The 12097-nt window shown below is 36.0% G+C and overlaps 1 protein-coding gene across 8 annotated transcripts in view; it reads left to right on the top strand.

Moving 5' to 3' along the window:
- The window catches only part of ADGRG6 (adhesion G protein-coupled receptor G6), a 112958-nt gene that overhangs the window by 58523 nt on the left and 42338 nt on the right, over positions 1 to 12097 (top strand). For 5 of the 8 annotated variants that reach the window (XM_048080749.2, XM_066994226.1, XM_048080750.2 and 2 more), the window contains 2 exons: positions 1246 to 1329; positions 2789 to 8523. In XM_048080749.2, coding sequence (XP_047936706.2) covers positions 1246 to 1329; positions 2789 to 5853 — 3149 coding nt within the window. In that variant the 3' untranslated portion in view covers positions 5854 to 8523. The other 3 variants (XM_066994227.1, XM_066994229.1, XM_066994228.1) reach the window with 2 other exon arrangements.

Raw genomic sequence — 12097 nt, 5'->3', positions numbered from 1 at the left:
ATATTTTCATTCATTGGAAGATACCTTTTTTAACAGTGTTGGCTGGAAGACACAATCAGCAAGAAGCCTTAAAACTTTTTTCTCAGAAAATATAGCCCTGAAGTTATTTGTAAGAACACCTTTTTTATATAACAGGGTGTGACTTTCTGTTCTCCCTTTCCCTGTTAGAACTCCTGTTTACTGCAACATCCAACTCTTCCTTCTCTTTTCTCAATTTTCTTATTTCACTGAAACTTGAACATAAACCCATTCCCTAAACTGAGGCCTGAGTTTATGAATTTTAGACTCAAAATGTTAAATACAGCAACCTAACAAAAAATCAAAAATTCAATTTCATAGTTAAAATACGATTGCTTAACCTTTCCAGGTTGATTCTTGGTCAAAATCTGCAAAAGATGTGTTACACTGTGAGATTATATATTGCACAAATCTTCACATTGTAAAAAGAGTTTTCAGGAAAAGAAGAAAGCTGTCAGTGACAGGATTTACATTCCTGGGACTTACTAGATAAATTATTTTCCAAACTATTTGAAAATTCAGTGGTGTGATTTTGAAGTGCTTTGTTCCTCTCGAGTGTGTACCCTCCCAGTCTTCAGTGAGGGGAATTTGAAGTTTTGGCTTCTCACTCTGACTATGAGAAACGTTCTAGCTAGTTCTCCTGGGAAACATTTTCCAATGTTGTGTGGGATGACTCCTGTTAGTGTCAGTGGGAAGAGTACAGCTAAGATCCTACATGAAGCTTTCAAAATATGTATTCCACTCCAATAATTCCAAGTCTGATTTCAATTCTTTTCATTATATAGAGTTCAATTGAGTTAATGAAAACCTTAAATGGGTGTTTCAGTTTCACATTTCTTTGTCATCCTCATCCCCTGAGCAGGGACAATTATTCTTTCTAAGTGCATGAATCTTAGAACTTGTAAGATCTGTTTTCTGGTCTTTGCACAGCTGTTTGGATCTGAAGCTCTCATAAGAGGATTTTGAATTTATGAAAGCAGTACAGGACTGATCTTGCAATCCTTCCACTGGCAAACCTCCCACTGAAGTCAGTGAAAGTGAAGATTGCAGGACTGGGACTTCAGTTCGTGTCCATTCGTCACTTTGAACAGAAAACAATGTTTAACATATATGGCACTGTGTGTAGATGGTTTCATTTTACGTTGTCATGAGTTGTTCCCATTTTGTCTTACCTCATTAACATTCATATTTCATTCAAGTTCACCTCTTTCTCATCTTTATTACCAGCTACTGTAAATGCTACTACTCCTACACCACCCACTGTCACCACTAACATGCCTGATACTAATAGAACCGATAAGCCAAACAATGGTAAGAAATCCTGTGTTACATTATTCCTTGTACTGTCTCTAGAACAAATTTATTGGTTTTTAAGATGTGTTTTTCATAGTATAATGTAAAGGGTCATGCCTTGGTTCTGATCTCATTTACAATGAAATCAATCAGGAGTATCTTCACTGGACTAGCCCTTGTAAGAATGGTGTAAATGAGAACAGAACCAAACTCAGTGTTTATTTTGTATCATGTTTACCTGGTTCCCATATGAAAGGGACTATCTTTGTGTCACCCATTGTACTTACCCATGCAAAGAACAAGGGAAGGCAGAGCTGTTTTTAAAAAGGGACTGAAAAGAAGCATGCTTTTGAAATGTTTTAACACTGCAGATTATCAGGCATTGTGTAGCAACCGCTTCTGCTGCAAGGGTGCTGGTATGCTGGGATTGTCTGTTCCTCACTGGTAACACAGGGAAGCCAAGTGGAATCATTCCTATGGAGCAAAGCCACTTCCACTGAGTCAACAGGAATCTTTCCACTGACTTCAAGAAGAGCTGGATCAGACTCTACTAGGGAAAATGTTGACAGTATCAGATATCATTTACTTTTCATTTAGAAAGATTAAGGGAAAAAATAAGGTAGTAAATGAGCCTATTATTAGCACAGGAAAAAAAAAAACAAACAGGGATTTCTTTTAAGGTTTTCTCAAATCTGATATCACTGTCTCCTGGAGACTAAGTATCATTTTGTGAGCAACTACTAAAATATTTATTATTATTTTTAAAGATAGTTTTTAAACATTAATAATGTTACAGAAATAGTTTTCTGCAATTTTCATCTGAGGCTAAAAGATCTTTTTGCTAAAGATTTTGTGTGCTCCCAAGAAGTAAATTAGTAGCTGTTGGGTTGTTTTGTTGGTTGGTTGTTCTTTTGGGGTGGTGTTGGTGTTTTTGGTTTTGTTTTCCAAATGCATCAATTGTTACTGTAGGATTTTACATTCTTGGAGTGCTTTTTTCTCTTGGCAAATCACCTCTTGTATATTTGGCAGTCAGACAGTATAGTAGGCAATGTGAAAGAATTTATCTGAATTCATCCTATTTGGATCTAAGCAGAAGAAAGAAGAAAATCTTGAAACTTATTTCCAAATTGTGCTTTTTCTTTTTGTGGAGCCATTCACTCCATGTTCACTATGAGCAGTTAACTTTGATTTTTGGAGATACAGTAGGACTGAACCCCTGTTAATGTTAGTGTAAATAAAAAATGGACAACTAAGTTCTTTCTTTAACTTTGAAACTGCCAAGAGAAAGCAGGAAGACTAAGAAAAGTAGACTAAATTCGATTATAGTAGAAGCAAGTAAAACTTTCTCTCAGCTAAGTGGCATAATCTTCCACTGATGGTAAGTCATTTTCTAGACCCAGAGCAGACAGCCAAGAACAGACAGTTAGGTTGCATGTATTTTCTTTAATCCATTAACTATATGGCTTACTACACACAGACCTGCAGGAATTCAGACTTCCTGCTACAGTTATCTTCAGAATGAAGAGAAATTCACCTGATTCCTCCCATTCACGACCACAAAGGCAGCAAGAGTCTAAGATAGAAGGGATCAAAACCATAGGAATTATCTCTACCCCTATTATTTGGCCAGTAAAACAAAGACCTCTCCATTTCAGTAAAAACTCAGCAGGTGAGAATCCAGAGAGAAAGAACAGGTACAGCATATTTCGTCCAATTGTGTCAACATCGGCTGCCTATGAGGAGACCAGCAATGGTACCTTGCCTGCTTTTTCAGAAAAAATCAACCTAGATAACACTGTGATGCATCAGTTACCAAATGAAAATGTTCTGAATGATTCTAGAATTTCATTTCATGGCACTTATGATGCAGCAGGTGCTGTTACAGATCCTTCTGTGAATGCAGTAGTTCCTTTTCTTCAAAACAGAAGTCTTACTGCAGAGGCAACATGGACTCTAGCAGATGGGCTAGGTTATGCTGACTTGGAGTCACCATTCCACTCTGCTGTTAGCAGAAGCACTGCTTATGAAGACAGAAAAGAAGCCCTGTGGATTCCATCTTCCAGCAATGGCATGTCCAATTTCATACATCTAAATGAAGTCTTGGAGCCTGAGAGTTGGTGGAGTGAGACTATATTTCACCATCATATCACCTCTGACTTTCAAGAAGAGAGATTTCATTCTCTTTCTAACTTATCTATATCACCTTTAAGGGAGAAACTGTCATTCCAAAAAAGTAGACTAGACTTGCTAGATTTTTCACCTCACAGTGTTTACCCAGAAATGATAGAAGACAACACTAATAGGAAACCTGTTTCCATGTTAGCAGCAAGCAGTGAATTTCAGTTTAGAAAATCTATGTACATTAACGAACATTACTCAGGAGGTATTACAAATTTAAACTCTGTGGAGGCTCCACATGCAAACCCAACAGAGTTTTTTCACAACATGAAAAAAACATACACAAAAATTATGCCCAACATAAAACTGACAAATTCAATCACAGGATCCAGTAGAAAACAACTAGTGTCAGCACTTCTGGTAGGAATAAGCAGGACAAACTCAGCATTTAATCATGTTGAAACAACACTGCCTCTTTATCGACAATCAATGACTGGTATGTATTCGGAAACTGACAGCATATTTATGTCTAATAGTGATTACTGGCCTCATTATTTAAAACATTCAGTATATTTTCAAAAGAAGATAAGTGAGACCCTCAGAAATGGAGCACTGGAGAGCAATTTAGATGCATTTCATAATAATAATCAAAATGAAGATTCAGATTTTTCCATATTAGAGACAGAGAATATCAACACAGTTGGCAACTCCTGGGAACCAGGTTACTTGGATTTTCTGACAAAATATGTAGACATATCCCCTTCTTTAACAGCCAATTTCTGGAGTGTTTCCTATCACTTGAAAGAAGTGTCTCAAGCATTTTCTGGGGAGCCACCAGAAAATCAGTGGCTCTCATTTAATAAACTGCTTTCTTCCCCAACAGAGAAATTGCCATCCATTAGTTCACCTACTAAGCCTGACAGTATCTCTGAGGAAACTTTTATAATTAGATTATTAGATCATGGAGCTGAAGAAATTAATTTCTCCAGCCATGCATCAACTTTGGACAGACAGATATTTAGTTTATTTGTTCTGGGCCTTTCAAAGAGAATTTCAGAAAGTAATGAGAAGACAATATCACAGATGCAGTCAAAAATGAACTTTGCAAACCTAACCATATCTTCCAATGATGACTTTTACTTTGCTTTTCCTTTCTCTTCCCTTAAAGCACCTTTGAGTCAACACTCTGTACAGATAAGTCCCTTTGACAAGGCACTTGCAAACTCTACAAAAAAATTAGTGGTCTATGATAGTTTAAACATGCAAGTTGGAACTGACATAGTAAGTGATAGAACCAATATGACCTTCCTAAATAACAGACAGCAACTTGTTTCTGTCCTTCCAACGCATCCAGGAATCCAGCCTTCAGGTTCAAGGGATAGCCAGACTGCTTCCTTGGTAAATACACCAGTTAACAGTTTCATAAACAGTACAACACATGGATCATTGCAGTCTCAAAACATTTTGAAGAGTGATGTAGTATCAAATACTATTGATAATGCAAGAAGTGAAGTTCAAATGGATGCAGCTATTTTTTTCAAAACTAATGATTCAGCGAGTTCTGACTTCCTTACAACAGCACTGTCTTTGGAATTGAGGCACACTTTTCATTCAGAATCAAAATTCAAACTCAGTGTACCTCCTAACAGCTACTCCACACCTCCACTCCCACAAAGTTTTCAGAACCAGCTTGATACAATTTCTCCAAGCCTGATCCCTGGATGGGATGTAGCAGAGCTAAGCTTACCAATAACACCAGTAACACCAAGTCAACTAACTTTCTTAGGACAAAACTTCCTTGAAAATCAAGGAGATGGTATTGGATACTCTCTGTGGACAGCAGAACAAGAAATCGCTGGTGATAATAAAGAAAAAAGGAATTCTGCTGTTCAGACATCAACTAACAAATCAAGGCTTTCAGATCAGGATTCAGAAAAGGAAGTATATGGATCCTTTAGCATGTACAGAGGAAGAATGTCTTCTCCGAATATTGGTAGTACTCACGTCTTGGATTTTGAAAATATTGATTATGGACACTTTGCAAATTTCTCTTCTCTTCTGGCATTATCAAGAACTGCAATAATGAATGATACAATGCTTTTGTCCTCTTCATATAGTGGAATTATTATTCAGCAAAAAGAGACCATCCTGAAGCATACTCTAATGACACCTGGAGCAGTAATCCATCACTCTTACATGCATTCTCAAATGCCAGTTTCTCCTGTAATGTACCATCAATCATCAGGTTTGGCACATATTGATTCCTTGGCCAATTTTTCAACCGGGAGAAGCCAAAATACCACCCCTTACCCATCACTGAATCAACTTACTGGCAATCCCACAGTCTTATTATCTTGTTTAAACTCCACTGAACTGGGCTGCCTATGTCAACCTGAGGTCAACTACAGTATGTCAAGTCATTAAGTTAGATGTAGAGAAAAAAAAAAATTAGATCATCTTATCTATTAGTTATTCAGTTGGTAGACTAAACATAGAAATAGCTAAATTTTATTCTTTAGATATAGATCCATTTAGAGTATGAAAATATTTTAGAATAGTAATTTAATTACAGTAGAAGGGAATTTGTAACATCTTAGTGATAAAACATGTCATTAACATGTAATTTCTCCTGTCCTGTAAAACTCTCACGAGACTGTGAAAATAGTAGATTGAGTTGCTATGTATTTTATGCATTTTTATACCATTTCATTATTTGAGATTTTATGAATGTTTTTCACTTATGGTATTCATATATTTCTGAGGATTTATTTTCCAAAAGGAAAGATTTTACAAAATAAACTCTTGGATAATTTGGCTAACAGAATTTAAAAGAATAATCATGATATTTCATTGATCACTATATTTTTATATTTGGGTGTGGGGAGAATTGTTTTTCCAGCTTCTTTTTTCCTCTTTTTTTCAAATTATCTTTGGCTACTTTTAAACAATTTTCTGCCCATAAAAATATTTCTTTTTCATTCAGCATTTTGAGATGGGATTTCCACTGTTTAATTTGGAGTGAGAAATCATTTTTAGTTTTCACTATCTGTGACTGCAGTCTCCTGAGAGTGTAGATTAGTTCTTTGTTCTTATTCTTTTTTTGCCTCATTTAAACATGCTTTGGGTCACCATCTGGTGGAGATCTTAAAGCTATTGACTATTCTTTGTAGATTCTAAGTTTGATTTTAAAAGTATTTTGCATATTTCTACATTAAGGTGATTTTTTCCATATATATAATTATATAAATGAAACTATAATTATATATATGAGCATATATGAATTTATGAGAATATATATAATGCACAACTTCTACATATGTGTATCTATGCAGCACATATAAGAGTACATTATACATATAAAATTGAATATATGTATATACAGAGATATATACATATAAATCTACATCTTAATTGTGTTTTCAATTTGCCCAAAGTCCACTTCTCTACTTCCGAAGACTTAATTTCTTTGCTTGTTAAAAAAAAAATGAAACTATAACAGTAATAATAAAAAACAAATGGCATTTTTATTATTAAACTGCACAACAAATATGTGTGTTTGCTGATTTAAGGGAGGGAAAAAAGACGATCAATCAAAAATCAAATTCATACTACTCATATTTAAAATTTAATCATAGCTTACTGAAGAAGGTAACAGGTTAAGCATCTTCCTGCAAGAAACTGATTACTTACTACTTTATTGAAAAAGAATTTTTATACTTATCTCAGTGAGACTGTGATCAATTCCATAATGAAGAGAAAAAATACCCAAGCTGGCTTGTGAATAGGATAGTAACCAATATGCTCAATTAAATCAGAAAATACTAAGATTCCTCAGATAATTTTATTATAAACTCTTGTAAAATGCTTATCTACAAAGTTGTAAAATGATTAAATTTGCTCCACATGTGTAAAACTAGAACAAAAGGGTTGGGGTTTTTTTGTTTGTTTTTTCTTTTGTTTTGTTTTGTTTTGATCTAGACTTAGAAAGAGCACTTTCTTTCCAGTCAAGAGACAGAAAGAGATTTCTGTATAATTGTTTTCATGTTCTGTTCTGTTCAATGTAGTGTCTCTGTAATAGTTACATGAGGTTTATGTAAATACGTGTGTTCTGTGATCAAGATCCACAACTTCATTTGCTAACAGCCCTGAACCAAATAATACCACGTGTGCATACCTGTGACTGAATTGATGCAGAAGTTCTTACACCCCCACATGCATCCTGGGACATTTTCTCCATCAAGATTGGACAGAATTTTTAGTAGTGTAATGAAAAAATTTTACCCTATGAAAGGTGAAAGTGGTTAACAGAGAGCATAACTATGAGAAGATTTGGTATTTATTAGATGTGAAATCTTGTGACAAAAATGTTGTCTACCAGCTCATGAGCTTAAAGAGAATTTATATTTACCTAGTCCCATTTCAAAACAATTTTACTTAATACAAAACTTCTCCATGCCAAGTGTTACACATTTTGAGATTGAAAGATGGTTTGTTCAGCCGCCAGTTTTATAAAGCTAACAGTTTATTTTTTATTTTTTCTACTATCCCAGACCTGAGAGCAAAGGATAGGCTGTGAAAACATAAATTGGATAGGGCTTCTCCCTCATAATTCTGTTCTCAATGATCTTGTGACTTTTAATTCATGAGCTTTATCTGCTGTCACAAAGTTTTAAGTCAAATCTACAACGGTTGTTTCTGGATTATAACAATATGACTGTGCCTATGATTTATCCATGTTACAGACTTCAGTAATTTTGATTGTTTTAAATTCATGACACTTTCATGATCTTGCTTTTGCATACTCCACTAAAGATATATGCAGAATACTACTTAAATATGTTATTTCTGAATTTCCCTGTCACATTTCAAGTGTTTCTAAAAATACAGAGAAGGAGTGAATTCTTGTTGATAGGACTAGTGAGAATGGACCCAAGCCTGCAGGGCTTGTTCACTCCAGACTCACATATCAAGAGCTTGAGGTGTCTGTGCATCAGGGGTTCAGCCCAATCTTTAGATTCTTCATGGAATTAAAGTCTCACGTTATTAAAAAGGCAAATTTGCTCAGCTTTGTAAAATTATTATGCTGTTTTTAATGGACAGGTGGACTATTCTACAGGATATCTATAACTGTCTTTTGTTTGAACTCCAACTCGGAATCAAAAGTGCATGATATGGTTGCAACATGGGTAAGTTGTTTTCTTTCTTACATTGTGGAGTAATTAATTAGGGTCTAATTTGAGCATTTAGTCACTATGGATAGAGTTTTGAAATGTCTCCGCTATACCAGCCAGGCATCTTAAGAATTGTAGATATTAGCTGAGATTTTGGAAAAGTAGGGGGAAATTGAAATTGTCCACTGAATGACATAGATGCCTAAGTTCCTACATCACTACACAGAGCAAAATTTTATCCCCAAATACTAATGTGGTTTTGAAGTTATACTGTGATAGATATAACAATAAACAGGCCATGTTCATTTGTGTGAGGCAATACACTTTTCCAATTTAGCGAAATATCTTCTGCTTTAGAAATCTTCTCCTATAGGTCAGTTGTTGCAGTTTCTAGTAGCCATAGTTTTTAGTCCATTTTAGTAGATGTAAGCTCCTTCCTGGGCCTTCTAGAGGACTGTTGAAGTGCCTACCTCTGAGAATTTCTTCCATATGAATAGAGATATTCTCTGTTCTGTTTTGACAGTTCACATAATGGCACTCACACAGTTTGCAAGTTGTCTTTCTACCAACAATTCACATAGAAATGTGATGTCAAAAATATATGGCATTTATTCTTTATTTGTCTATAATAAACCTGCAGGCTTCCAGCTTTCAGAAGCTAAAGAAGAGAAACCATTTATAGTTTCCTACAAACCAGAAAAGCAGTCATTTACACCAGCTAAGGATGTTCTCTTAGCAGCTGTATTCAAGCAAAGTATGTAGATGCCGGAGCCAAAGATTCTCAAAAGGTGTCACATGGCCCTGGCAGAGCATGAAAACGTTTCTCCAGAGGGGAAATCTGAGCAGCCATTGCCAACTCTGAACAAGTAGTAGAAAAGTCTGAAATAAAGGTCATCAAAGGGTGTAGACTTTTAGGTGAAAATTGACCCTGAATTTTTGTCAGGATTTGTTTTCTAATCCATTTTTTTTTCTGACAATATAAGATGATGTAGAGGAAGAAAAGGAAAAGTTCCACATCCTGCACACTCACCTATTCACTGTTATGACCTTGCAGAGATTTCCTTGTCTCAGAAAAAAAAATAATAAAAAAAACACACAACAACAACAAACCTAACAAATCTTTCACTACCAATTGTATATCCAATATAACAATCACCTCACTGTCATGGGAGCATGTTCACTTTGCTTTGAAAAATTGAAGGGAATTTCTCAAGGGGAAGAGAGGTGAAGTTCTAACTCTGTTTTAAACAACAAAGAGCCCCTATTAACATCATACCATTCCTGTGATCAATGTTTTCCTGTTTTTCAGCTAAACCATACTTTCCAGAACTGGAATTACACTGTGTATGTGGTCAATATCAGGTAAATGAAGGAGGAAGATGTTTATACCACATTTCTTTCTGAGAATTAACCCACCCTAATTAATGTTTATGTCCTTCATAGCATCCAACCTGGCTCCGTAAAAGAGGGAGTAAGAGAAAAAAGAAACATCGGTAACAAAAGGTAACATCTTTAAAGAACGTTTATTGATAGAGTCAACAGCTGGTATTACAAGTGGTATGGTTTTATTGCCTATTATTACATGTTGCTAGTCTAAGTATATGACTGCTGGGAAGTTGAGTGCTCCGGGTGTGCTCACAAGCCTCATACTGGTTATCATGTTTGGTTTGGTTTAAACCTACTGAGCGTCTTTGAACCTTAACAGATCATTTTTCAGAGCTCAGGTTTCATCTGCCACAAAACCGAATATACATATGTGTGTTATGTCACACTCAGCTTTCTTCAGCAGCAGGCTCTGGTACACTGGCACTGCATTTATTCTCTTGAACCAGAGCCTTTTGAGTTAACAGACATCTTACTAGATGCAAAACACTGAAAAATCATGCTAGAATTGAAAGCCAAACTACTGTGAGTTAAACTATTTACCATATGCTCTCATTTCCTGACTTCTGCTGGACTTGGAGGCACTAGCATTGGGACAGTCTCAAAGGCAGCCACAGAAAGATGGGTCACACCCCCTGAAAATTGAGCCTCAGGGGATTTCTTTGAAAGCAGCAGACTACTGAGGGACAGATGGGCAGGGAGTGACTCTTAGCACCAAATTAAAGAGAGGAAACCAAAACATAATTAGTCTTGTGAGGGAGGGGTAACAAGTGGGTATAGGACATATCTGTTTGCGGCGTAGGCAAAAGTCCTGCAGGCAAGGACTTCAACTGCTCACTCTTGAGGTTTGCCACTTGAGTTTTTAATTTCAGAGATAGACCAGGATTCCCAGTTTACCATGAGGAAGTAACCAATTCTTCCAGTTTTCTACAGAGTTTACCTAGACATTAAAGGATTTGTGAATGGTACTATCTCCTTCCCACATACCGAAACCAGAAAGACAGCTTTTATTGGCAAAAAACATTTAGCTGGTATAGTGTAAACCCAGTCTCTGAAAGGGCTATTTTGCTGCTTGAGCTACATTTACAGTAGGGTGTAGTGATGTGGCTGTGATTTTTTTTCATATTTCCAAATGATACAGTTACGCCAGCAAAACCTTTGAAGTTCAGACCATGCTTTAGGTCTTACTAACAATCCAAGGCTGCTGGGGAATGGAAAATTTTTCCCATTCTTATTTCTGAGTCTTGTACGAGACTAGCAGCCCAGTTTGTCAGCATCTGATCTCCCCCAGACAGCATATGTGATCTCCTCTCGTGTCACACTTCCATTGCTCCATCCTGTGGATTTTATTTCTTCTTCCTGGTGTATTAAAAAAGGTGGTGAAGAGAGAGATATGTAGCACATTAAAACACACAAAGTATGTCAGTTCCATGTCTGACCATGTATGTTTCTTGTACATATGTAACATAAGAGTAATCCCATTCCTACCTACTTCATTCACCATATGTAGTTTCAGAGGCAATGGAGTTATGTGTTCTTAATATGTCATAAATTTTTTCAGGGAAGGCCTGGGCTAATGAGAAAGTCAAATACTAGTCTTCTTATGGGCTCTACTGCAATTTGTGTCAAGGCCAGATGGTGCTTTGTCATCATTCTGAATAATTTAGTATAAATGCTAATCATGCCACACAAGATAGTACTGTTCTACAAATAATCATGATCATTGTGCTGTGCATATTTTATTGGAAAATAAAAAAAAAGAGAGAGAGAGAGAGAGAAAAGTAGAAAAGTTAAGATTCTGCCCAAACTAGCAATTCAATTCAAGTGAACTCGTTTTTCTACTTCCACCAGATCATTGCTTTCATGATGCTTTGTTAAGTTTTCCACTTCCTTGGGTTTGTCCTGGGTAAGATCCTAAGGAAATCCTACAACATGCCAGAGCAACATTTTGGGGTATAAAAAGTTAGCCAATTGCAAGTTGGAAGTTTTTAATCCCTAATGGAAATGTTTCTTTCTTACTAGTCAGATGATCCACTGAAATGCTATGGCTGAGTTCTTTCATATAACTTGCTCACAGTGTGGTTTCAAACAGTTTTTATTAAATATTCCTATAA

The sequence above is a fragment of the Anser cygnoides genome, chromosome 3 (assembly GCF_040182565.1).
Source record: "Anser cygnoides isolate HZ-2024a breed goose chromosome 3, Taihu_goose_T2T_genome, whole genome shotgun sequence".
In the NCBI taxonomy this organism is placed as follows: Eukaryota; Metazoa; Chordata; class Aves; order Anseriformes; family Anatidae; genus Anser; species Anser cygnoides.
Note: the sequence above shows the minus strand (reverse complement) of the source record. Positions and strands in the feature narration are given on the sequence as shown.